The sequence below is a fragment of the Sus scrofa genome, chromosome 6 (genome assembly GCF_000003025.6).
Source record: "Sus scrofa isolate TJ Tabasco breed Duroc chromosome 6, Sscrofa11.1, whole genome shotgun sequence".
Lineage (NCBI taxonomy): Eukaryota > Metazoa > Chordata > Mammalia > Artiodactyla > Suidae > Sus > Sus scrofa.
In genome coordinates, this window is record NC_010448.4 from 93663099 (window position 1) to 93690328 (window position 27230).

The 27230-nt window shown below is 53.7% G+C and overlaps 1 protein-coding gene across 1 annotated transcript; it reads right to left on the reverse strand.

Moving 5' to 3' along the window:
- RSPO1 (R-spondin 1) lies at nt 1741-27230 on the reverse strand. Its single transcript, XM_021095970.1, has 6 exons — nt 26887-27230; nt 21743-22147; nt 7267-7458; nt 4006-4155; nt 3527-3715; nt 1741-2814 (listed from the first exon to the last, which is right to left on the reverse strand). Exons 2-6 carry the CDS (start codon nt 21834-21836, stop codon nt 2651-2653), a joined length of 789 nt encoding a protein of 262 aa, XP_020951629.1. The 5' UTR covers nt 21837-22147; nt 26887-27230; the 3' UTR covers nt 1741-2650.

The following is a 27230-nucleotide window of genomic DNA, read 5'->3' on the forward strand; positions in this document are numbered from 1 at the left end:
TTGTTGGAGTCTTAACCCACTGAGCCACAGTGGGAACTCCCCCCAATTTTTTAATTAGATAAGTGGCTCAGATTTTTTTTTTTTTTTGTCTTTTGTCTTTTCAGGGCTGTACTTGTGGCATATGGAGGTTCCCAGGCTAGGGGTCTAACCAGAGTTACAGCTGCCAGCCTACACCAGAGCCACAGCAATGCCAGATGGGAGCCGCGTCTGTGACCTACGCCATAACTCATGGCAACGACAGATCCTTAACCCACTGAGCAAGGCCAGGGATCAAACCCGCAACCTCGTGGTTCCTAATCGGATTCGTTTCTGTTGCACCACGATGGGAACTCCATCAGATTTTTTAAATTATAGTTTATTTACATTGTTCTGTCAATTTCTGCGGTAAGGTGGCTCATATCGTATTTCTATTGGATAGCCCTGGTCTATAATGCCATTCCTCATCTTTGTATTAACCCTTCTATTCATCCTTCAGAGCTTGGCTTAAATATTACCTCCCCTGGGAGTTCTCTTCATGGCTCAGCAGATAACTTACCCAACTAGGATCCATGAGGATGCGGGTTCAATCCCCGGCCTTGCTCAGTGGGTTAAGGATCCTGTGTTGCTGTGGCTGTGGGTGGCATAGGCCAGCGGCTGTAGCTCCAATTAGACTCCTAGCCTGGGAGCCTCCATATGCCGCAGATGCAGCCCTAAAATAGAAAAAAAAAAATCACCTCCTCTGAAAAGCGTCCCTGAGATAGAGTCCTTTTATTTGTATTTAGTTTTATCTATTTTCATAGCTCTGTATATGTTTCCAAGGTTGCCTGCCTTTATCTCCACTCATTTATAACTATACATTTATTTGAAGGATTACTTGATTCACGCTTGTCCCCAACCGACCTCTAAGCTCCATGAGAGGGAGGCCCCTGTCTGCTTCCCCTCTGGGAACCAAATATCCATCCAGAGCCTGGTGCATGGATGGCTACCAGTGGACACTTCAGAATTTCTCAAGAGGTAAGTACATCCATGGTTCTGCCTTCAGGTCCAGCTGTCCCCAATCATCTCAGAGATCCTGAGCATCCCTCCCACTAGAAGGGGCCACGGGACCCTTTCAGTACATAGATTCTACCTCTCCCAGATGGCAAGTCCTCCTATAGAGCTAACTAGAAGCCCTCTTGCTGCAAGCTGGCCGAGCTCTTTGCTCCATCCTTAGAGATAAAGAGAACAGTGCTTCTCAGACTTGAATGTGCAGGCCAATCACCTGCAACCTTGTTAAAAAGCAGACTCTGGTTCCTCAGGTCTGGGATGGGACCTGAGATTCTTCTTTCTTTCTTAGGGCAGCACCGTGGCATATGGAAGTTCCCAGGCTAGGGGTCGAACCTGCACCACAGCCACAGCAACACCGGATCTGGGCCGCATCTGTGACCACCGCAGCTCATGGCAACACCAGATCCTTAACCTACTGATTGAGACCAGGGATTGAACTCACATCTTCATGGATACTAGTCAGGTTTTTTTCTTTTTGCTTTTTAGGGCCACACCTGTGGCATATGGAGGATCCCAGGCTACGGGTTGAATTGGAGCTGTACCTGCTGCCTACACCACAGCCACAGCAATGAAGGATCCAAGCCGTGTCTGCGACCTACACCACAGCTCATGGCAACGCCAGATCCTTAACCCACTGAGAGAGGCCAGGGATCGAATCTGTGTCCTCAGATTCATTAACCACTGAGCCACGATGGGAACTCCACTAGTCAGGTTCTTAACCTGCTGAGCCACAACTGAAACTCCCAGGATGCTCATTTCTAACAAGCTGCCCAGTGGTAATGTTGATCCTGGTCCATGGACCACACACACTTTGAGTAACAAAGATGCAGAGAATCTGGTCACCTAACTATCCCCTGAGTTTTCTTCCTGCTGTGGCCCCTCTGCAGAGGAGACCATGGTGGGGGGGAGTCTCTTGAAATTCTGCCCTGTCCCTTCCCACCCCCATGGGTACCCCACCAGCCCCTGTCCCCTGACAAGGAACATGGTACCTGTGGCTACTGTTGTCATTTGGTAGTCATTTTTAATTTGAAATAAACCTTTAAGCAGTTTTCAGAGTCAGGAAAGCCCTGATGTGGATCATGGGTGTGTAACAATACTCTCCAAGGATAAAGTCACACAGCTGGAGAGGCTGAACAGTCCTCGAGCTTTGGCTCCTGTCTGCCACACCAGGCTGGTTCTAGCAGCTCCTGCAGAAAGCTCCACTCTGCAGAGTTTGGGCTTGGACGCTGGAAAACGTTCTCTCTGACACGTCCCCTGGGAGCATCACAAACCAAAGTGTGTGCCTCTGGGCCTTCTTTCGGGCAGAGATGCCCCCTCTGCCTCCCTGCCCCGCTCACTCAGTGATGTCCGAGGAATAGAAGTGTCTTCCCGCAGCTTCGATTGTGTGTGTGTGTGTGTGTGTGTGTGTGTGTGCGTGCGCGCGCGCATGCGCACACGTGCACACTTTTGCATGTATGTCAGTAACACCTTTGGACATAGGGTCTGTGTGTCTGTATCTGCATGTCCCTCTATGTACGGAGAGTGTGTGTACATGTTGCTCCCAGGGCTCGGGTTCGGTAAAGCTGTCATCACACAGAGCAGTGCTGGACTCTTTCTACATGGGCCCAGAGGCTGAATGGTGTCCCTAGGTGGGTCCCGCAGAGGTGATCGGCCCCACTGTCCCCTGGTGCTGCTGCTGCTGGCCCTTGCGTCTCCGAGCACCGGCGCCCGCTTCCTTGCCCTCCTTCCGGCTGGGGTTCCTGTTGGCGTTCTCCCGCCGGCCCTGGCCACCCTTCCTCCTCTTCTGGCCTGCAACCCCAATAGCAGGAAGAGTCAACAAAGGGCATCCTGACACAGCAGGGAGGCCCTGGGCAAGGCCAAGGGCCCCAGGGCGGGTGGGGTGAGGAAGCTGAGTCCGGGGATGTGGGAGGGAGGCCCTTAGGCCACTGGACCAGCAGCCACCACAGAGGGCCCTGCAACCCAGGTACTGAGAAAGGGTCCCATGAGCCTTTGCACCTTCCACCCCCGATGGATCCTCCTCTCCCTCATGTCTTCCTCAGATCTTGGATCTGAATGGATGGAGAACATCTGCCAGATGATCACTGCGGCTCTCAGGACAGGAAGGGTGGCCCCTACTCCTCCATCCCCCACCACTGCCGCACCATTGCCAACCACAGGCTGTGTGACCTTGGAGAAATCACTGCACCTCTCTGGGTCCTGGCACCCTCTTCCACGCCGCCGTCTGACCTCTGAGGGCCTTTCCAGGGCCAACATCCACTGGCTCAGAAGAAATGGGGAAACTGGAGGGAGAGGGCTACAGAGGCTTCCTGCCACACCACACAGCTGCCGGGACTGCTCGGTGCCTGGCACGGGCCGGCACAACGTGGGGTCCTGAGCTGGGGACGCCCCATGGGTCCCTGGCCTGAGGCCCTCTCGTGGGCAACATGCAGGAAACAGAGGTGGTCAGTCCTGCCATGGTTGTGCTGACCCCCTACCCCAGGGAGGCGGGGTGGCAGCTCACCCTCGGGGCAGGGCGTCCTCCGCACAGTGCACCTCCGGGTTTCCTTGGTGTCGGAGCAGATGGCGTGGTCCCCCCCAGGGGCCTGGAGCACCCTCCGTGTTCGCTCCTCCAAGCCCCTCCGGAAGCCACAGAGCTTCTTCTTCTTGGAGCACGGCCCCCACAGAGACCACTCGCTCATTTCACATTGTGCTGATGGGAGGAGGGTGAAGATGGAGAGAGGCAAGGGTGGGGCGGGGGTCCCCTCTCCTTCATGGCCCTGGGTACCCCCGGGGAGCCTCTCCCACCTGCTCTGGACCTCAGCCCGAGGCCAGAGGCATCTATGGTCCAGAGGGCAGAGAAACCTTAGGGGGGCGTCTTGGGGGAGCTTTCTCTGCATAGGGCCCCGCCCACGCTCTCCCTAGCCACACCCACGCGGCCCGCCCCTCCCTCCCGGTCCCGGACCCTCAGTGCGGCACCCGCCTCGCCTTACCCCGCCTTACCAGGGCTGCTGCACTCCATGGTGCCGTTGGCAGCCGCAGAGCCCTCGGGACAGGCGGGATAGCAGCGGCCCTTGTGCAGATACAAGCTCTCCTTACACTTGGTGCAGAAATTATGGCTGAAGCAGGCCTCGCAGTGCTCGATCTTGCATTCTGAGGACAGGGCAGGATTGAAATGGACAGCTCCCCTCCCCGCAACCACCATGCCCAAAGCCCACCCATCCACACCCATCCACACAGGTCAGGACCCAGGCTGGAGCTGGAATTATGGCAGAGGAGTATTGGGGGCGGGTGGCAAGAATGGAAAACCAGGGCGTGGGAGGATAGGGGGCTAAAGCAGTCTCTCTTGCCAGCTGGCTGTGATGCCTGCCACTCAGCCAACCCCCAACCCCAACCCAATCCCAGGCCCTGGAGCCCGGGGGCGGGGGGCAAGAGAGCCAGTTTCAGAGGAGAGGAGATTAGTGGGGGCAAGTGAGGAGGGTCCCAGCATTTCATGGCACCCAGAGGACACCAATCAGAGTTGAACTGAGGGATAAAATGACACCGAGAGTGGCTGTGTGGTTTCTTCTCCCACTGCTGGGCATTGACAATACCCCCAACCCTGGTTTTCCTCCTCTCCCTGGGCAGCAAGAATCTGCCTGGAGGAGGGGAAGCAATTCCAGGGCAAATTCCTCTGCCCCTACAAGGCCAAGTTCCACGAACCACCTTGGTTGGACTCTGGGTCCCTCCCTGATGCCTTTCTGCCAGTTCTCCCTTCTCTGAGGACATGAGGGGAGGTCAGATTGCTGGCCTAGGCTGGAAGCCCCCGGGGGTCTTTCACAATCTCTCCCCTCCCAGACTGTGGGCTGAGCTGATTTCTTTCCAGTCTCTGCTCCCGAAGCCTGGGCTGTCAGTTTCCCAGGAGCTGGCACAACCAGGTACTCCCTACCCTAAATACCTGAGGACCAAGAGGGCAGGATCCTACCTCCATCCTTACAAACTCCCTACCACCCTTACCCCACCCTCCTCTTTGCCTCCTGGGCTCTGATTCCTGGGTTTGGTGGCAGGCAATATATGAACAAAAATAAGAATAGCATCTACATTTATTGACTGCCAGACACCGAGGGCTTACATATGCCTCTCAAAACAATCCTACAGGGTAAAAATGTGCGCCCAAGTTCCCTCTGTGACACAACGGGATCAGCAGCATCTCCGCAGCACCAGGATGCAGGTTTGATTCTGGGCCAGCACAGTGGGGTTAAAGGTCCCCGTGTTGCTGCAGCTGTGGCGTAGGTCGCCACTGAGGCTCGGATCTGATCCCTGTCCTGGGAACTTCATCTGCCGTGGGGCAACCAAAAAAGAAAAGAAAAGAAAAGAAAAGAAAAGAAAGCACACCTGAATTTTGCAGATGAAGTTTTGAGAGGCTGCAACTTGCCCAAGGTCATACAATGAATAAGCAGCAGAGTTGGGATTAGAACCCAAGTTGATGATCTTGGGTCAATCATTTCCCCTGTGGCCTTTGTGTTATCAGCTACGAAAAGGGAAGCATCACTGAGGTCTGTCTTCCTCCAGAGGTGGTTGGGTAGCTCAGCAGCTAGGAAGTCTGGAAATGCATTCTAAACCCCAAGGCACTGAACAAAATGGGAGGGTCACTGGCATTGTTCATAGGAGTATGTTCACTGTGTGTCCCCTAGCATGTCACAACTGAGACAGGATGCAGGTGTGACAGCATGTGCATTGGAGCATGTGGTCTGTGACTGGTATAAGAGAGCAGAGCAGAGTGAGAAGACCTTGGGGGGAGAGGAGAAGGTTGAGGAGAGAAGGCCAATCAGGGCTTGAATTTCTCTGTGGTCACTGGAGCCAGCAATTATTTTTTTTTTCTTTTTCTTTTTCTTTTTTTTTGGCTGCAAGCAAGACATACAAAAATTCCCGAGCCAGGGATTGAACACGTGCCACAGCAGTTACCTGAGCCATAGTAGTGACAATGCTGGTCCTTATCCTGCTGAGCCACCAGGGAACTCCTAGGTAGTGATTTTTTTTTTTTTTTAAGTATGATTGGAAAGGTTATGTGTCTCAGAAGCATCTTTCTGGCTACAGTGCTGAGGAAGAGTACTGTTCATCTGAGGGTTGGGCGACAGATGAACAGGCTATTGCAATGGTGCAGAAGAGATGATGGGAGCCTGGATAAGCTCCAACAGCAGTAACGGAGTTCACATTGTGGTGCAGCGGAAATAAATCCAAGTAGCATCTATGAGGGTGCAGGTTCAATCCCTGGCCTCGATCAGTGGGTCGGGGATCTGGCATTGCCATGAGCTGTGGTGTAGGTCGCAGACGTGGCTCAGATCCCACATTGCTGTGGCTGTGGGGCGGGCTGGCAGCTACAGCTCGAATTTGACCCCTAGCCTGGGAACCTCCATATGCCTAAGGTATGGCCCTAAAATGCAGCAAAGAAGAGGAAGAGGAAGAGGAGGAAGAGAAGAAAATGGCAGTGAGGATGAAAAGGAGACGGAGGAGGGAGTTCTCTGGTGGCCTAGTGGTTAAGCATTGTCGCTGCAGTGGTACAGATTTGATTCCTGGCCCAGGAACTTCTGCATGCCACAGACATCCGCAAAATAAATAAATAGATAAATAAACAAACAAACAAATAAGAGAGAGAGGAGTTCCTATCATGGCTCAGGGGTTAATGAATTTGACTAGTATCCATGAGGACCCAGGTTCAATTCCTGGCCTTGCTCAGTGGGTTAAGGATCTGGTGTTGCTGTGAGCTGTGGTGTAGGTCACAGATGTGGCTCAGATCCCGAGTTGCTGTGGCTGTGGTGGAAGCCGGCAGCTACAGCTCTGATTTGACCCCTAGCCTGGGAACCTCCATGTGCCGTGAGTGCAGCCCTAAAAAGCAAGAAACCTTCCCCCCCCCCCACAAAAAAAAGGGAGAAAGAGAGAAAGGTGATGGAGTAGGCACAATTTGGTTATTGGATGGATGGCAGGGGTGGGGTGGGCACATAAATGAGAGGTTGGCTCTCAGGTCTGTGGCTTGGATGGTGGGTTGGGACACTGAGAATATGGGTCAGTGCAGGTGTGGAGGGAGGAGCTGCAGCTGTGATAAGGGTTGGAAAGGTGGGTGGAATGTCTGGGGAGATGTCTGGCCAGCAGCTGGATATCTGAATCAGGAACTCCCCCTCCTCAGTCTCCCCTCTACTCCTTTGCAGGCCATCGACAGTTCCAAGCACCCCCTACCCACCACGTCCAGAACCTCCGGCGCCCTTCCCCAGCCCTGTGCACACTCACTGATGCATTTGTTCATGTCGGGGTTGCGGGCATCGAAGTATCCAGGGGGGCAGGATGGCAAGCAAACGCCCACCTGGCGGATGTCATTCCTCTCCAGCAGGATGAACAGCTTGGGCGAGCACTTAAGGCAGCCGTTGACCTCCGAACAGAGCTCACAGCCTTTGGCACAGGCCTGGCTCCCCTCGGCGCTGACTGGAAGGGGGAGCAAGGGTGAGAGGCAGCCATAGGAGAGACCACCTTTCCCAGGCTCCCCCAAGGATGAGAAATGAGTAGACAGGAATTTCAGCCTACGCAATGAATGCGCTTCTCAGAAAGCACAGGCCAGGCTGGCAGCTCTCTGCAAGGCTGCTTTATAAATGTCCCCAGTATCCGCTTTCAAGGGAACCAGCACAGCAAGAGCTGCCATTCATCCTACGTGCCTCCCCAGCTCTGGGTACAACGCAAGCTCATCTTCCAGGCTTGCTTAGCCAACCCCAGAGAAGCCACCAAAGCTGCACCCTTCCTGGAATTTAAGTCCCCCCCACCCCCTGCCCGAGGAAGAAAAGCTCAGCCTCAGGAATGTAAGGAGGGCTTCGTATCCTTGAGAAAGTTTTAAGGACAAGAGAGATATGAAGAAAAGGCCACCTGCCCAGAGATGAGAAGACAACTGGAATAACCCATGTCTAGAACACTGGTCCCGACCAGAGATGAGTCTGTTCCCCCAGGGGAAATTTGGCAGAGTCTGGAGACATTTTGATTATCACACTGGGGAGGGGGGTGGATAGGGGGATCTGGGGGACAGAGGCCCGGGATGCTGCTAAACACCCTACAATGCATGGGGCAGTCCCTACCACAATCATCTGGTCCAAAATGTCAAAGATGCTGGAGTTTTCTTGTGGCACAGTAGGTTAAGGATCTGGCATTGTCATTCCAGTGGCTTGGGCTGCTGCTACAGTGAGAATTTGATCCCTGGCCCGGGAACTTCCGCATGCCTTGGGCGGTGGCAAAAAAAAAAAAAAAAAAGTCAAAGTTGCTGAGGTTGGAACCATTCTTTGAAGCAGTGGGGTCTCCAGGCCCAGCAATAATAGTCTCAGATCTTTGATCTCTTTTTTTTTTTTTTTTTTTTGTCTTTTTGCTATTTCTTGGGCCGCTCCCGCGGCATATGGAGGTTCCTAGGCTAGGGGTCGAATCAGAGCTGCAGCCACCAGCCTACACCAGAGCCACAGCAATGGGGGATCCGAGCCACGTCTGCAACCTACACCACAGCTCACGGCAACACCGGATCATTAACCCACTGAGCAAGGGCAGGAACTGAACCCGCAACCTCATGGTTCCTCGTCGGATTCGTTAACCACTGCGCCATGACGGGAACTCCTGATCTCATTTCTTCACTCAGTTGTTCAACCAACACTCATCCGGCCCCTCCCAGGTACCATGTGCAGTGTAAGTGCTGGGGACATGGAGACAAAGGCAGCTAGCTACCCTGAACTGATCTCTCAGGGGTGCAGACAGACCTGCAAACAGGTGCATGCTGGCAGCCACGAGGCCAAGCAATAAAGGATCCGGAAAGAAGAGAGGAAGGAAGGAGTCCCAGAGGAGGTGCTATTTGGACCAACTCTTGAAGAATGAGCAGCAATGTGTCCATTGGGAAGCAGAGATAAAGGCCCTCCAAGAGCAAGACCACAGAGGTATAAAATGACCCAAAGGGAACGTTGGCTAGTTTAAGGGTGCAGGAGAGGTGGAGAGGGCAGTGGTGAGGGATACGGTGTCCTATCATTTTGTTTGTTTCCGACCGTGCCCGTGGCATGTGGAAGTTCCTGGACCAGGGATCAAACCCTTGCCACAGCAGCAACCAGAGCCACAGCAGTGACAATGCTGGATCCTTAACCCACCGAGCCACCAGGGAACTCCCTGAGGTGTCCTATTTTTTTTCTTTTTTTTGTCTTTTCTAGGGCTGCACCCGTGGCATATGGAGGTTCCCAGGCTAGGGGTCCAATTGGAGCTGTAGTTGCTAGCCTACACTACAGCCATGCCAGATCTGAGCCTTGGCTGCGACCTACACCACAACTCATGGTAATGCTGGATCCTTAACCCACTGAGCAAGGCCAGGGATTGAACCCAAAACCTCATGGTTACCAGTCAGGTTCGTTAACCACTGAGCCATGATGGGAACTCTGAGGTGTCCCATCTTGAAGGGCCTTTTTTCATATCATGCTAATGAACTTGAACTTTATCCTACCAGGCAGAATTTCGCAAAGAGTATTCCTTGGAAGGTGACTCTCCTAAATATCTAAAGGAGAGTATGGAGAAAAGGCCAAGGCATTAGGTAAGACTGAGAACCATCGAGTCCGACTGAACAGGATTTTTTTTACTACAGGGCTTTTTTGCAGCCTTTCTTATGCTCCTGTGACATAGAGTGACTCTCTCTGAGGGGGACAGAGTGAGTTGCACTTCATAGACATTTTGGCCACAGAGCCCTTATATTTCGCAGGGTTTGAGGGGGACCTTTCTCAGAACTGACTAGGCAACAGGGATTCATTGGCAAGTTTTAATTTTTTATTATTCTTTTTATTTTTTGTCATTTTAAGGCCATATCTGCAGCATATGGAAGGCTAAGGGTCGAATCTGAGCTATAGCTGCTGGCCTAAGCCACAGCCACAAGGGATCTGAGCCTCCTCTGTGACCTACACCAGAGCTTGTGGCAACACTGGATTCTTAACCAACCAAGCAAGGCCAGGGATAGAACCCAATACTCATGGATACCGGTTGGGTTTGTTGCTGCTGAGCCACGAAGAGAACTCCATGGGCAAGTTTTAAGCAGGAGCAAGAGCTCATCTGATTTCTTGGTTGGAAGGGTTCCTCTGCAACCTGGGGAGAGATCAGAGACTGGAGGACCATTTGGGAGGAAGCTGACCTGATCATGCAGGTGAGAAAGGTAAGAGAATCTTAAACCAAGTTCTGCTCAGCAGTGGTGGAGAGAAAATGATTTGAGAGATGCTTGGGGAATACACTCAGCATGGCTGTGGTGACCAGTAGGAGTGAGAGGAGCCTGGGGTGTTTCCCAGGGTTGTGGACAAGGGGATGTTTGGGGCCAGTCACTGACAGAGGAACCAGGTGGTGAAGAGCTGTAGATAGAGGCTGGAGGCAGAGCCAGGGAATCAGAACAGAGACAGCAGGTGATCAGGCAGCAACACAAGAGTCAGAGTTAAGGCTTCAGAGTTGGCTGGACCTGGAGCCAAATGCCCAGCCCGTGACCCTAAGCAAAACAGTGCATCCTGGAGTTCCCATCCTTGTGCAGCGGAAACGAATCCGACTAGGAATCATGAGGTTGCAGGTTCGATCCCTGGCCTCGCTCAGTGGGTTAAGGATCCAGCATTGCTGGGAACTGTGGTGTAGGTCAAAGATGTAGCTTGGATCTGGTGTTGCTGTGGCTGTGGTGTAGGCCAGCAGCTGTAGCTCTAATTTGATCCCTAGCCTGGCAACCTCCATATGCTGCGGGTGCGGCCCTAAGAAGCAAACAAAACAAAACAAACCAAATACAAAAAAAATTAGTGCATCTTGTGGTTCTCCCGTCCCACCACCAGATAAGGGAGATAAGGAGGCCCATCCCGCAGGGCTGTGGGGAGGAGCACATGCTCCAGAAACAATCCCTGGTTTCAGAACAGGAGAATGAGTAAGAAAAAAGCGAGCAGAGAAGAAGTTGGGCACAACAGACGCAATGATGATTAAAAACAACTAAATCATCATCACGGAGGCTTATTCCCAAAGGCACCGCTCTCAGTGCTTTACAAGTATTAATTCCTTTAGTCCTTATGACCCAAGAAGTAGGTACTACTACTTTTTTTTTTTTTTTTTTTTTTTTTGGTCTTTTTAGGGCCACACTTGCGGCATATGAAGGGAAAGATTCCCAGGCTAGGGAGCAAATTGGAGCTGTAGCTGCTGGCCTGCATCATAGCCACAGCAACGGTAGATCTGAGCCATGTCTGTGACCTACACCACAGCTCAGAGCAACACTGGATCGTTAACCCACTGAGCGAGGCCAGGGAATCTAATGGTCATCCTCACGGACACTAGTCGGGTTCTTAACCCACTGAGGGATAATGGGGAACTCTGGTACTAGTACTTTCTCACACTCTATTTTTATGGATGAAGAAATGGAGAGGTCGAATTACTTGAAAGAAGCTTCACAGCCAGTATGCATTCTAGGAGGAGGGTACAAAGTTTATGAAGGCCAAGGGTGGGACATTATGAGGGGACATGGAAACTGAAAGCATATCCAGACTGACTTTTTTTCATTTATTTGGCTGCACCCATGGCATGCGGAAGTTCCTGGGTCAGGGATCAAACCATTGCCACAGCAGTGACAACGCCAGATCCTTAACCGCTAGGCCACCAGGGAATTCCCCCAGACTCATTTTTTTTTAAATGGAGAATTTATTGATATAGAATCAGTATGACCATTTAATTAATCAATGAATTTAAAATTAAATAACATTCTCGTTTGTTGGGTCATTGTAAAAGAAAAAAGACTCCCGAGGTTGTGCTGACGTTATAAGGGAGATTTCTTGGGATTAGTTTTCCACTTTAGGTCTTTATTCAGCTGTATTACGAATTAATAAATCACTGTAGATTTTCGATATCACTCCCTCTTCAAAGATATTAAATTATCTATCACTCAAGGTTTTTACTTAATTCATTGTTTTTTGTTTGTTTGTTTTGCTTTGCTTTTTATGGCCACACCCGCAGCATGTGGAGGTTCCCAGGCTATGGGTTCAGTCGGAGCAACAGCTGCCATCCTACACCACAACCACAGCAACACAGAATCTGAGCTGTGCTGCGACCTATACCACAGCTCACGGCAACGCCAGATCCTTAACCCACTGAGTGAGGCCAGGGATCAAACTCGCGTCCTCATGGTTCCTAGTTGGATTTGTTTCTGCTGCGCCAAAACGGGAACTCCATACTTAACTCATTGTTGAAATGAACACTCCCTCTAGGTTTTGGCCTTGGTTTCAATAACCAAAGTCATCCAGGCATCCCAGTAACAGGCCTCCAGCTACATTCCCTTATTCATTTGTTTCTCTCTTGTCACCTTTGTTAAGGGTGGATTTGCAAAAGGCCTTCTTAGAATCTAACTGCCCACCTCCAGCTCAACCAGTAACAAATGTCTGGATATCTTTGCCTTCAGAGCTATCAATGACACGCAAGAGCAGGTATGGCCCGTGCGGCATCTGAAATTAGTTTGGCACGGCTGGAGTGTGAAGTGAGTGGAGAGAGGGGCCAGAGGAGGAAGGACTTTGAACTTGTATAAAGGAGTACGGACAGTACCCTGAAGGCCAGGAGGAATCCCTGGGGGCTTTTTGCTGTTGCTGTTTTTGGCTAAACTTGCAGCATTCTGAAGTCCCCTGGCCAGGGACCGAACCCACACCACAGCAGCAACTGGAGCCACAACATTGGCAAAACAAGATCCTTAACCCACTGCACCACCAGGGAAATCTCCCTGGGGGCCTTAAAACAGGAGGCATGGGAGTTCCCACTGTGTGCAATGGGATCAGTGGCATCTCTGCAGCACCAGGATGCAGGTTTGATCCCCCACCCAACATAGTCGGTTAAAGGATCTGGCATTACGGCAGCTGTGGCTCATGTCTGTTCTTCAGCCCAGGAACTCCATATGCCTTGGGGCAGCTGAAAAAGGAAAAACAAGAACAAAAACAAAGCAGGAGGTATGGCCAGGATTCCACTTTAGAAAGATGACTCGGTAAGGTAGAGAATGGATTGTAGGAAGGGTAAACCAAACGGGGAGAGGACTCCCAGGTTCAAAGAGACAGAGTTGAACCAAGAGGATGGAAAAGGAGTAGACACAGGTAAGATCTCCAGGTGATAGAATCAACAAGACCAAGTGATGAACTGGCTGGGGATTGAGGGCCTGGGAAAACACACGGGTAATGGGGCGGCTGTCAGCCCATCACAAAGACAGGGCCCACAGAGGAGGAGCAGATTTGGGTGGAGGAATTGATGAGCTGTGTTGAGTTTGTGGTTCTTGTGGGACGCCCAGGGGAAGGTGTCTATTAGGTGGCCAAACCTGTGGGTCTGGAACTCAAGAGAAATATTTTGGCTGGAGATTGGGACATGGAGTCCTTAATTTGAAATAGTCATCGGGGAGTTCCCATCATGGCACAGTGGAAACGAATCCGACAAGGAACCATGAGGTTGCGGGTTCAAACCCTGGCCTTGCTCAGTGGGTTAAGGATCCAGCATAGCCGTGAGCTGTGGTGTAGGTCACAGATGCGGCTCGGATCCTGCGTGGCTGTGGCTGTGGCCTAGGCTGGCGGCTACAGCTCTGATTGGACCCCTAGCCTGGGAACCTCCATATGTCACAGGTGTGGCAAAAAAAAAAAAAAAAAAGAAAAAAAAGTTATCAAAGGCCTGGAGGTCCATGAGATGGCTGGGAGGGTAGTGAGAACAGGCCTTGGACATGGAAGAGAAGGACAGAAAAGAACGGTCCAGAAGGAGCACCCAAGAGTTCCCACTGTGGCTCAGAGGGTTAGGAACCCAACTAGTATCCATGACGATATGGATTTGATCTCTGGCATCCTCAGTGGATTAAGGATGTGGCATTGCTGCAAGCTGCGGCATATGTTACAGATGTGGCTTGGATCTGGTGTTTCTGTGGCTATGCTATGGTGTGGGCCAGCAACTGCAGCTCGGATTTGACCCCTCGCCTGGGAACTTCCATATGCTGCAGGTGCAGCCCTAAAAAAGAAGAAAAAAAAAAAGAAGAAGGAACATTCAGACAGGTTGGGGACACTGAAAAGCATGTTGTCTCAAGGAAGCCAAGGGAAGTGTACACTCAGGGAAGGAGGGGGAGGTCCAGTGCCGAAGGAATCGGCCACAAACAGGTTGTTGGTGTCCGTGGTGGGGGTGATGAGAGGAGGGCAGTGGTCGAGGGATAAAGGAAGGTGGGGAAGAAGAACCATCTCATTCAAGAAACTGGCTTTGGAGTTCCAGTCATGGCTCAGCGGAAATGAATCTGACTAGCATCCACGAGGACACAGGTTCGATCTCTGGCCTTGCTCAGTGGGTTAAGGATCTGGCATTGCCGTGAGCTGTGGTGTAGGTCGCAGACAAGGCTCGGATCCAGCATTGCTGTGGCTGTGGTGTAGGCTGGCAGCTACAGCTCCGATTTGACCCTTAGCCTGGGAACTTCCATATGCCTCGGGTGCAGCCCTAAAAAGACAAAAAAAAAAAAAAAAAAAAAAGAAAAGAAAAGAAAAGAAACTGGCTGTGGAGAGGGGAAGAGAACTCAGCGATCCATCCTGGGAGCCGTGGTTGTGGTTAAATCCTTGGGGGTGGAAGGCATCCAGGGAGAAAGCTGTGCAGCTTGAGACAAGGACCACGCTGAGGTCCCGGCAATATGTTCAGCAGACAAGAGGAGGAAGGGGCCTGGAGAGAAGCTGAGAAGCAATGGCTGGAGAAAGACAGGGGGTGGGGGTGGAAACCCAGGGGACGAGGGGGAGATCTGCAGGGACCGGAGCTGGGAGGAGCACTCGGCAAACCTACCACTCGTGCACAGGAGGTGACTGGGTGACCTCAAGAAGGGCAATGTGGTGACGTGGTGGGATGAGGGCCAAACCATAGGGGGCCAAAGAGTGAGTGGACAGGATGGAGGTGGCAGGTAAAGGGAGGTGAGGGACAGAGAGGGTCAGGGAACACAGACACAGAGAGGAGAGAGCAGCTGGGAGCAGGGACTGTGGTCACAAGACAGAGGCAGGGTAAAGTGACGGAGCAAAGACCCCGGGATACGAGTCAAGATTCAGAGCTTATAGGCGGTATGACTAGGCTTGAGGCTTGAGGCAGGAGTCAGGGACAAGGGCCTAGGGAGCTGAGCTCCATGAGGTTTGGGGGCTTAGGAAGGGGGATGGGTGCTTAGCAAGGAGGAGAGGGGCTCAGGGATGGGCAGGGGTGGTTCACTGAGGACAGGAATGCTTATCAAGGGGCTTGGGAGCCGAAGGGTATTCTCAGCTTAGCAAAGCAAATAGATGGGAAGTGGTGGGGTGAAGAGCCAGAAGGAAGGAGGCTCGGCTCTGCGTGTCCCAAGAAGATGCTGGGTAAGGGCAGAGGTTGCATCATCGTTCAAAGGGAGAAACCGAAGCTCATTCATTCCACAGACGTTCGCTGCATACCTAATATGTGTCCAGAACCTTTAGGAGCTGGGGATGTGGAAGTATAGCAGCTAACGCTCACGGAGGGCTGGCTGCACATTGTAGGGAATGGAAGAGGATGGAGGGCGCTCCCTTCCCCAGCGGGCTGGGTGAAGAGGGTGTGCAGACAGGAGGAACAGCCTATGCGAAGGCTCAGAGGCACCAAACATCCTAGTGCATCCGGGGAATGGAAAACCAGGCTGTATTCTATCGGCAAGGAAAGGGACTTCAGAAGGGCATGGCGGGATTCACAATTTAAAATGCTCCCTCTGGCTTCTGTGCCTATGATGGAGGGAGGAGGGCAGAGGAGACAGCCTTGCAGGGCTGGAGCCTGGGTTGAGGAGACGGTGTGGGCTCAGTGATGGGGGAGGGTGCTCAGAAAGTGAATGGAGCCTCCTTCTAACCTCTTGGCCACCTTTCTCCCAGAGCTCTGCCCTTCCCATCCCCAGCGTACTCCCTCCATCCCAAGCACTCAGTGGAGCCCACTACTCTGAGCCAGGAAGGCAAGGCTGTGCTCTCCTCCGTTCCCTTGCTGCTTCTCGCCTCCCGAATCCTTGTGCAAAACCCTTTCGAGTTGATGTTTCTATAATCAGGCCTGGCCCCGGGGTGGCTCAGGCCGCACCTCTCTGAAGAATGGCTTCAGTGCCCCTTCCGCCTGGGCTTTACTTCTCCCAGCCCCCAACTTTCTCATCTCAATATCTTTCCAAAACCCAAATTCTGATGGTGTCATACACCTGCCTAAAACCCATTGATAGCTCCCAATCCATGCAGAATTTAGACCCAGCTCTTCTGCCTGGCTGTGCCACCCGCCTCATTTCTTTTTTCCCTCCTTTTAGCCTTTTTAAGGCCGCACCTGTGGCATATGGAGGAGCCCAGGCTAGGGGTTGAATCAGAGCTGTAGCTGCCGGCCACAGCCACAGCATCACCAGATCTGAGCGGCAACTGTGACCAACACCACAGCTTGTGGCAACGCTGGATCCTTAAACCACTGAGTGGGGCCAGGGATCAAACCCAAGTCCTCATGGATACTGCTGAGCCACAACGGGAACTCCCACTTCATCTTTTAATACCACCTCTAAGCAGTATGGAACTTTTTTCCCCCCCTTTTTAGGGCCACACCCGAGGCACATGGAGGTTCCCAGGCTAGGGGTCTAATCGGAGATACAGTTGCTAGCCTCCACCACAGCCACAGCAATGCAGGATCTGAGCCGTGTCTGCGACTTACACCACAGCTCACAGCACCAGATCCTTAACCCACTGAGCAAGGCCAGGGATCGAACCTGCAACCTCATGGTTCCTAGATGGATTTGTTTCTCTGAACATGTCACACTGCTTCATGCCTCTGTGCCTTTGCTCAAGTTGGGCCTTCTGTCTGGAACTCTCTCTGCCCCTTCCTTAGCCTAATTCTTTCATGCCTCAGAACTAAAGTCACCCCCTCCAGGAAGTCTCCCCTGATTGCACCTCCCTGTAAAATCTGGATGGAGTATTTTTCTGTGTTCCCTGCCCCCCGTACTTGACTCTATCATGGTAGACATCTTTTTGTGTCCTTATTGCCCACTAAGATGTCTTTTTCGCCAAATGGAAAGAGCTTTGGAGGGTGGAGCCAGTCCTATTTCTGAATGGGACACCAGTAAGGGGTGAGGTTCCACCAAGGGCACCCCTAGAATGCAGGGCTGAGGATGTAGTGAGTGAGACAGAGGCTTAGGGAGGGCGGAGTACATGGGTGGAGCTCACTGAGTGTTCAATGAAGTGTGGGGAGCAGGACTGGATAGGAATGGGGGGGGGGGCCTGCGGGCATTGGGTGAGGGTCCTTGGCAGAGAGAGAGGAACTCTCCATGATCCAGAGGAGGGCTGACCTTGGCTTTGAGGTGGAATCTAACCTTGGAGGAATTGGGTTCAGTGAGAGAGCAGTGAGTTAAGTGGATGGGGCTGGGGCCGTAACAGGAACAGCGGCCTCGCTGAAGGGGCTGAGGCAGGGGGTAGACAAAGGGCCTGCTGAGACCACACTTTTCCCAGGAGAAGAGCCCACTCCTGGTGCCCTGGCGCCCTGAGCATGCCCCCCAGGAAGATCCAGCATACTTCAACTCAACTGTGAGCTCAGTGAAGACTGAAGGTTTCCCTGACCTGGGCCCACATGGCCTCTCACTGGCCTGTTTGCCTCCCACCTCGAGCTGCTCCCCTCACGCCCTCCTGGAAGTGGACCACGCTGCTCTCCTGAACAAAATCTCCCAGGGGCTCCTCATCACCCACAGTTCAAACTCCACAGCTGGGCGCCGGGTGGGTACCAGGCACTCCAACATCTGACCTCTGCCCGCGGCTGCTTTCGTTCACCCCCAGGCAGCTTTCGTGGCTCTGCCCTGATGGGTTTAGCAGCATAACCCTTCTTCTCAGTAGAGAAGGACCTCCAGGTATAAAACAGAATGAGCAGAGCTGCTCCAGTGAAAACCCCAGCACTCCCAAGAACCGCACTCAGAAACCTTTTCTCCAGCTGCACCCCACTTACTGCTCAGTCTGGTCTGTGCCTCATCCCAACCCCACCCTCTGCCTGGAGTGTCCTCCACTCCCCCGACCTCCCTACTCATCTTTAAAATCACAATTCAGAAAGTTCCCATTGTGGCCCAGCCAAAACAAACTCGGCTAGTATCCATGAGGACAGGGGTTCAATCCCTGGCCCTGCTCAATGGGTTAAGGATCCAGCGTTGCTGTGAGCTGTGGTGTAGGTTGGAGATACAGCTGGGATCTGGAGTTGCTGTGGCTGTGGCGTAGGCCGGCTGCTCAGCTCCAATTCAACCCCTATCGTGGGAACTTCCATATGCTGTGGGTGTGGCCCTAAAAATAAATAAATAAATAGAATAAAATCACAATGCAGCAGTCACTGCTTCTAGGCTCTCGCAGCCCTCCTGGCTCTCTCCCGCGTTTCCTACACCAGGTTGAAATTGTATCTTCCTCCTTCACCCGTGGGCTCCTCACGATCTGTCTCTGCCACCCAGGGCTGGGCTCTGTGGGTTCACCGTGGATGCGTGCATGGGGCTTCAGCCAGGGAAGCGGAGCTCACAGATGGTCAGCGGGGGAGGGGATGAAGGCTCCAGATAGAGGATGGGGTGGTGAGAAGGGGCAAAAGGGGCATCCAGCTTCTGGAAGAGTCAGGGTTCAATGAAGGCTTCACGAGGTGCAGGACTGAAGGAGGGGGTCCAGGGATCAGGCAGGAGAAGGGTCTCAGTAAGCGGAGGGGCACTCAGTTCAGGGCACAGCGAGGGCTCCGAGGGCTCCAAGAGGAGCAGAGATTCCAGGGGGAAGGTGTTCAGGAGAGGGTGAGGGCCAGCGAGGGTGCATGGAGAGAGGGCTGGGAAGGGGGGCCCTCAGCATGTGGAACAGGAGGAGAACACCCTGCCAGGCTTCACGACTCATAGCTGAACTTCTCCCGCTCCACGCGGGGACATCATCACTCAGATCCAGGATCAGGCATTTCTGGGCTCAAAGCTGGCATGTGGCTCTGGATCAGAGCTATACTGGGTGGCTCCGGGTGGCTCTACTGGCATGCAGTCACGAGAGATGGCAGAGTCCACAGATCTGAGGCTCTTATACACAGCAAGCAGACTTTGCCCCCGAGGCTGCCCCCTGCCCTTGCATCTTGTGGGGACCACAGCAGCCTCCTCACTGGCTCCTATCCTCCGTCCTTCCTTCCCTCCCTCACTCACTCCGCAGATCGATTATGTAACCAGGACATGCTTCCCTACATCTACAGAGAGCTTGATATTTTCCCAAAGTTTCACAATCAGTGTATCTATTATCTCATATAATGCTCCCTGTAAGCCTTTGCAATTACACTTGCAGCCTTTTTTTTTTTTTTGCTTTTGCTTTTTAGGGCCGAACCTGCGGAACCTGCGGCATATGGAAGTTCCCAGGCTGCGGGTGGGATTGGAGCTACAGCTGCCAGCCTACACCGCAGCCACAGCAAGGCAGGATCCAAGCTGTGTCTGCGACCTACACCACAGCTCATAGCAACGCTGGATCCTTAACCTACTTAGGATGGGACCTGGAGCTCAAAATGGAGCTGCAGCTGCCAGGAAGCAAATACAAGTCCTCATGGATACTAGTCAGGTTCCTTACCACATGAGCCATGACAGGAACTCCCCCCCTGCAGCTTTATGGTTACGATTTAACTATTGCCTGGCAACATCTACCCTCATCTCTCTCTGAGCCTCCATCCAGGTTGAACCTTCGCTGCACCCCGAGTCTTTCCCACACGTCTCCCCATCCTCATATCTCACCATCAACAATGCCTGTCACTCACACTGCTTGGTAATAAACACTGGCCTACGTGCTGCTGAGGCCGTGGGATGTGGCTGTCTCAAAAATGGACACATCCAAATCGCTGCATTTGATTGGCCGATGCTGGCATCTGCCCATTCTAATGGCTTTTTTTTTTTTTTTTTTTTTCTTTTTCAAGTACAAACGATGAACCCAGGTCTTCTGACTCCTGGTTTAGGCGAGTTTGCGGTTCACCAGTGAAAGTAAGACCACTAGTGCATATCACACGAGGGTGCGTGACCTCTCCCATTCTCTCTCTCATCTCGGAAATAGAGGAAACTGATTATAAACCGCTAAACCGCATCTGGCCCGTGGAGCCCAAAATATTGGCCGCAACAGATGAGATGGGAGGAAAAATCAAGGCCTCGCTGCTGATTAAACCTAACTGCCTCTAATTGCTTGTGAGGCAGGGATTTTCAGCTTCACCCTTTCTCTGAGCTTCCCTCCCTCCGCTAGGATCTGGCCTTGGCCCCTCCCATGGGGACCCAACAACACTCCACCGCCTTTCAGCCGTTCCTGGCAGACCTCGGTCTGCAGGGCCTCAGGAGTGAAGCAAGAGGTGGCTGGGCCAGACTTCAGAGGAGCTGCCTGTCTGGGGGCGTGACATCTCTTGCTGAGGATGCTGAGAGACAGACAGGCATGGGTCGGGCCTCACCCCACTGCCTGGCACAGTCCCTCACACACAGTGGCTACTTCCACAACACAACAGCAGATTCTGAACCCCCTCTCTGGAGGCATCAAGCAGAGGTGAGGGGACCTGCTCTCAGGACCGCCTAGCATGGGATTCTGGGAGGGATGGTGAAGATGCTGGGGACAGGTAACTCTTGAACTCCATGGGCTCTGTTTTCAAGACTGGACTCACAGGCATCTGGAGACATGGGTTCCAATACCATGTTCTTCAGCCTGTGTCTCTCCCCCTTTCTTAGCCTCAGTTTCCCCAACCATACAATGATAGGATTTAATTTTGGGGTTTGTTTGGGTTTTTTCGTATTTTTAGGGCCACACCCACAGTATATGGAAGTTCCCAGGCTAGGGGTCCAATCAGAGCTGTAGCTGCCAGCCTAGGCCACAGCCACAGCAATGCCAGATCTAAGCCACATCTTCGACCTACACCACAGCTCACAGCAACACTGGATCCTTAACCCACTGAGTGAGGCCAGGGATCAAACCCACGTCCTCACGGGTGCTAGTCAGATTTGTTTCTGCTGAGCCACGATGGGAACTCTAGGATTTATTACTATTATTATTATCATTATTATTATTATTTTTGAAGCTGTGAGCAGCCTTTCTTCCAAAGACATCTTAAGTGGAATCGTCCCCAAAGCAGGGAAGAGTGAAGCTGCTCTGGTTTGAAGAACGGTGGGGCCAGCCTCCTGCCCACTGCCTCCCCTTCAGTCCCTAGTGCGGCCCTCTGTGTTCCACTGGGCGGGGTTAAAAACCACGGAGGCGGTGGACTATCCCACAGTTCTCCCGCTCCACCGCTTCTGCCCCACGATCTGGGCAGGGAAGGCAGCTGCCCACCACCAGGCTGTGCAGGGGTTCCTGGCCCCGAGGGGTTGAGGGCTGCCCTTCAGACACCACCAAAAGAAAGGAGTGCTGAACTCCTCTCCGTGGGGGGCTGAGCACCCCAGGGGCTCTGGGCGGGGAAGCATCTCCATGGATACCACACAAAGCTGGTGTTATGTCAAAGGGCAGAATCCACAATCAGGGTCCCCACAAGAGAAGGGTTAATCTAGAAAGCAGAGCGTCTACAAAGGGGAAAACAAAGTAATCTACAGAATGGGGATCACAATAAATCACTCCACAAACTGGATAATCCACGAGCTGGATCATCCACTGAGCAATCTATGAAGCTGGAAGCGACAAAGTGGAAATCTGCAATGGTCATCACAGAAGGAAACGACCGAAGACCCTAGACCCCGGACAGCACCCTCACCGCCACCACTGCCAAGGCCCAAGGTGGTCTAGCCCCATCCAGTACTCACTCCGCCTCTGCCTCTTCCCCTTGATCCCCCGGCTGCCGGCGGCGAGATGCATCCAGCTCAGAACCAGGGCCACCACACACAGCCCAAGCCGCATAGTCACTCGCCAGCTCCAGGCCCCTGGTAGGAGGGGTGGTCTCGGGGTGGGGGGGCGCTTGTGGATGGCGCAGGGCTCTTGCTAACGCCTCCGGGGCTGGGTCAGCAGCAGGAGGCCCAGGCCTGGGCTGTATCCCAAATCCACCCTGTATCCCAAATCCACCATAATCTCAGCTGGAGACAAAGAGGGTGTGGGAAGCCCACTTCTTCATCAGCCCATAAGAGGTCCAGAGAACTTTCCTCAAAGGCACCTCGGGGTGTCACATGGGAGAACTCTCTGTCACTTCAGCAGGGACACCTCCAAAAACCAACCTGTTGTGGATGGGAGGAAAGAGAAGGGTTAATTCTGGGGTACCACGGGCCATTCCAACCTAAACCTCCTGCCCTCCCATGTGGTCCCCTACCCAGGAGACTGTGAGAACTCGGAATGCTGGACATGGCAAGTTACCCATCCTGCATCCCTGCAGAAGGAATCTGCTCCTTTTCTTATCTTGCAAAAATCCCTAACGTGGCATGGGAGTTGGCTACTACTCAAGTAGTTAAAATATGGTGGACACTCAAATCAAACGTGTGGATCCCTGGAAACCAGCTGCCCAGTTTCCACCCTGCTCAATGTTAGCCAGCTCTAGCTGGAAGTCCTTCTTTAGGTCTACCCTATAGGCCTCATGCTGCAGTAATAGCACGTCTCCTAAACAGGAGCTCTTTCTGCCTTCTGAGAGTGACCCCTCGGCCTTTTCTCCCCCGTGCTGAGTCACCCCTGTGCCTTTCACAGGTCTGGAGCTAGAGCACTGGCCCTGACAAGCTGGCAGACCCTGCGTGGCCCTCTGGGCTTGGCGGGAGAAAAGGAAGTAAGGCTTCCCCCGGCCACAGAAACTCTGACACAGCAGGCCCGGCGGGCCTGGCCTTTGTGAGAGGATAAAAGAGGCAGCAACACCCGCCCTGGCCAGAGACACAGAGAATGGGGATAATCCCCCAGCCCAGCGAGAGCCTGGACCCGCTGGCCCGGGTGATGGGGGCAGGGGGAGCTGGTCCCTCCCCGATGAAATGTGTCTGGGAAGTTGGAGCCCAAACTGGGAGTCAGGGAATGAAAACCCGCTTCGCACTCACAGGATCTCACACTCCCACAAAGGAGACCTGCACACGCATTGCTCCCCTGCACACTTGAAGCACACACACACACTCACACGGGGGTGAGAGGAAAGAGTGAGCCTTCAGGAAGCTTCATAGATGCCAGGGCGGCACTGCCCTCCCACCCGCTGGGTAAGACTCCTTTGCACCAGTCACTGAGCCTCTCTGAACCTCAGTTTCCTCATCTGTGAAATGGGGATAAATATGCCTGGTCCACAGGCTGGCTCTGAGAGCTGGCTGAGTTTTCTGCTTAATGATGAGGAAACTGAAATGCTAGAGTAGAGGCGCCCCTCCCAACCTCATCCCAACCCTTTCCCCCTTCGCCTCTAGGGAGGCCCCAGGAGAGCCCACCTGCACGGAAGATAAATCATTATCCCACGAGGGAGTTCAACACCCCCTCCTCAGCCTCTCCCACCGGCTTTGAAGGCCAGACACACTCAAGTGGTTAAGCTGCCTGTGAGAAGTGTTTACATGAGACTGATGGGTCCCACCTGGTGCTGCGGCCGGAGCTCGCGGCGATGCCCCCAGCCGCCCCCAAATGCCCTGTCAGCTGCCAGCCCCTACCTGCCCCTCCAGTACTCCCTGCGTGACCTGCCAGACTCTTCTCATCTTCTCCAGCCCCCACGCCCCACTTCCCTCACCCACAAACTGCAGAAGTCTGGCTGAGCTGATCGCACTTGAGCCCCAAGAACACAATCCCACAGGCTGGCCGTGGAGCATGATGGTTAAGGGCATAAATGTCAGAGCTAGACTGCCTGGCTTTGAATGTTGCCTCTGCTACTTATTAGCTGTTACCTAAGGCTAGTGGCTTAGCTGGTCCGAGCCTCAGTTTCTTTATCTACAAAGAGGGCTGTTGTTGTTTTTAGAGCTTAAGTTGATTAATGCATGAAACTACTTAGGACAGTGCCTGGCCCATAAGGAGGACTCAATAAGGTTGTGTGTTCTATGACCAAGACTTCATGTTGCGTCTACATTCCAATGGTCATCTAAAAAGCAAGAGCAACAGTTTTCATACAATCTGGACACTCCTCTTAACACTGAGTCTGGTTATGCAATTTCCCTGTTTGCATTTGTCTTTATGGTTGATTGCCTTGGCCCTAGGGATAACTTAGAGAGATAGGGTTAGGCTTTTAAAATGTTATTTATTTATTCTTTAAATTTTTTATTTTATGGCTGCATATGGGAATTCCTGGGCCAGGGATTGAATCTGAGCCACAGCTGCAACCTACACCACAGCTGGGGCAATGCCAGATCCTTTAACCCACAGAGCTGGGCTGGGGATCAAATCCGCACCTTCACAGTGAGCTGAGCTGCTATAGTCAGATTCTGAACCCACAGCACCATGGTGGGAACCGGATTAGCCTTTAATGGTGGCATTTCTCAAGTTGAAATCTGAGAACCCCTAGCAGATACATTCTCAGGGTACCCTGAGTCCTTACAGTTGACAAACGCTGGAGGAGACCACATCGGACAGAGCTGGTGTCACATCCTGAGTTTGTGAGGCTCTGGTCTCGCTGCGGGATCAGCATCCTTGGGGTCCTTGGGGACAGAACAGGTCTGTGCATCTGTGCATGTCCGGTGCCTGCCCAGCTCACTGCCTGGCACTTCAGGGCTAGGGCTCAGCAAATGTTGGTGCCCTTCCTCTCCTTCCCTCTGCTCCCTCTAAATGCCCCCTCAATCCTCCCAGGCCTTAGCTTGCGGTCTGGCCCTTGCCAGGCTCACCCAGCCCTTTGCTAGCGAGGATCTTCGGACTCACTCCCACCCACCTGTATCCCCTCTGAACCATGATCTCAGTGAGGAAATACAGAGGAGACGCCAGGTCTGAATGTCACTAGAGCAAGTGACAGTGGCCTTCCTCACTTACCACTGGATGGGAAGCATTTCAATACAGAATCAACTCTGAAAAGGAGCTAAGAGTTCGATCTAACAGAGGTATAAGCAACAAACCAGAGGGATGCTGGGTGTGGACGGGGTGAACTGGAGAGCAAATGCCTCCATCTAAAAGGAGCATCTGCTATTCCATTCCAGCCGATTGCTGCTAGGCAGAAATACTGGCTCAATTTGCTAGGTCTTCTGATTTTTTTTCAAAAGTGAAGTTGAAAACTATGAATTTTATGTGATCTCTGATTTGAAAAGCAGGGCAGGTCTCAGGCTACGAACCCTGTGGTACCAAGCCCCAGAAGATCACAGCTCCACTTCCACCTAGCCCCCTACCCTCTTCCCACCCCCCCCACCCCAACACGCAGTGGGTACTCACACAGACAACCTTGGACCAAGGCTGCTGAGAGAGGGCATAGGAGTTAATGACTTTCTTTTGAGTAGCCTGCCTCATTTCTATTGGTTCCTCTGATTTCCTTTGCTCCTTGGGCTACATGTCACAGGTGGATCCTTTTTTGAGGTCCATCATTCTGTACCAGCAGAGCCAGCAGTGGGAATTATTGGCAGTGGTCAAGGTCGCAGGCATCTCAGGGCGGGTGAGGGATTCACATCTACTGGTGCCTGCACCACCTGCCATGCTGCGGGGCCTCAGTGACTCCTCACCACAATGCTAGGAAGAAAGCAGACTTATTCCCACTTTACTGGTGCTGAGAGGTTAAGGGTCTTGGGATTATAAACCTAGTCAGTGAAGGGTGTAGGGCACAGACTCAGCTTGAGGACGCGGTGGGAGGCCGGTGACCTGGGGCCAGGGAGAGTGGCCTCACGTGCTAGGTGGTCTGAGGTGAGGAGGACAGACTGGGGACGGGGACACAGCTAGGGGTGGGGCGGAGGGCGAGGACTCGCCCTGCCCCCCAAGTTTGGAATGACTTTCACCTTCTTGCCTGTAACACTATCTGGAGAAATTGGTACTTCGTCCCGGGCCGGATACAGACCCAAAAATGTAAACCATCCCGATAATTTCTCATTAGCCCTCCCCGGGACCAGCTACGGGTGGAGAGGGCTGGCAGGCGGGGGCAGAGGTACTGCCGGCCTTGGGGGCGAGGCGGGGCGGAACCAAGTACGTGCCAGCCCGACCTGTCGGGATTAGTGTGTCTGCCGGAGCCAAGCCAGGTGCTGAGGCCGACCACCCTCCGCCGCCCGCAACACCAAGGGCAGCAGGGAAAGGCTCCTTCTCGTCGCTCCACCGAGACTCCAAGCGCGCAAACTCTTCCTCCCTACTTATCGGGAGAGGCCCAACAGGTGCAAGGGGAGAGGAGGCGGACCTGAAGTTCCCCTGACTGCACCCCAAAATACAAGAGAACTTTCCAAGTCCGAGAGGCCCGTTTCACAAGAAAACCCTTGCCCCAAGCGCGCGCACCCGGAATCCATCCTGGACCTCTTGGGAGCCCTGTGCGAACAAACAAGCCCTCCCCACTCCCCAACCAAGCAAGATCATCCGTCCCTCCGCGCCCAACCCCGCGGGTCCCTGAGCCGCGGCCACCTCGCAGCGCACCCGGGGCCGCCGCACACGCCTGCCACGTCGGACCCGGGCCCAGGCTGCGGGGGCTGGAGCGGGAGACGACTAGGGGCCGTGGGACTCGGGAAGAATCCGAGGCGAAGACGCCCAGGAATCAAGGGCTTCTGGTTCAGGGCTGGTGGAGAATAGGTCTGGCGGAGCTGCCGAGTTCAGAACTAGGAGCGAGGATGATCACCAATCACCCTGGGGCTGCGGGGCTGAGGGCAACACGAGGCAGCAGGGCGAGGAGGCTGCCCACCGGCCTGAGGGACGCCGGGGGTGGAGACGGCGGGATCTGCAGGAGGGGTTCCAAGAGGTGCCCTCTCCTGCCCTAGCTGACCCGAGAGCAGTCACAAGTCCCCTTCCTCTAGCGGTCCCCCCCGCCCCCCGCCCCCCGCACTCAGCTCCGCCAAGCCCGGCGGAGAGAGCCCCAGGTCCCAGGGGAAGGGGGCGCTAGGGAGAAAGACGGGGCAGCTCCGAGGGGACTCACCTCCGCGCTGCCAGCCGCGGCGGGGGCAGGCCCGGGAGGGGCGAGGGCGCGGCCAGCTCACCCGCCCGCCGCGGAACTGTCCTGGGCGCCCAGCGCGCCCGCGCTCCGCCCGCCGGTTTCCAAGTTGCTCAATCTGCGGGCGGCTCACGCCCTCCGGGGCCAGCGCCCCACCCGGCGCATCGGTCCTTTGGGGCGGCCCGGTCCGGCCCTCCTCTCCGCAGTGCCCCGCTCCGGCCGGCCGCTCCCCGGCTTTCCGCCCGCGCTGGGGCTCTCCTTTGCGCTTGGCTCCTCCGGAGCTCCCAGCCGGTAGAGGGGCTAGTCCTCCGCGCGCACGAGGGAGGGAA

Bases quoted from the DNA above. Each gene is read 5' to 3' on its own strand.
- RSPO1 (XM_021095970.1), bottom strand. From the start codon at position 21,836: ATGCGGCTTGGGCTGTGTGTGGTGGCCCTGGTTCTGAGCTGGATGCAT. The intron at 4,156-7,266 runs GTGAGTGTGCAC...CCCTGTCCTCAG, and splicing joins CGACATGAACAAATGCATCA to AATGCAAGATCGAGCACTGC. The intron at 2,815-3,526 runs GTGAGCTGCCAC...TTGGGGTTGCAG, and splicing joins GAGGACGCCCTGCCCCGAGG to GCCAGAAGAGGAGGAAGGGT.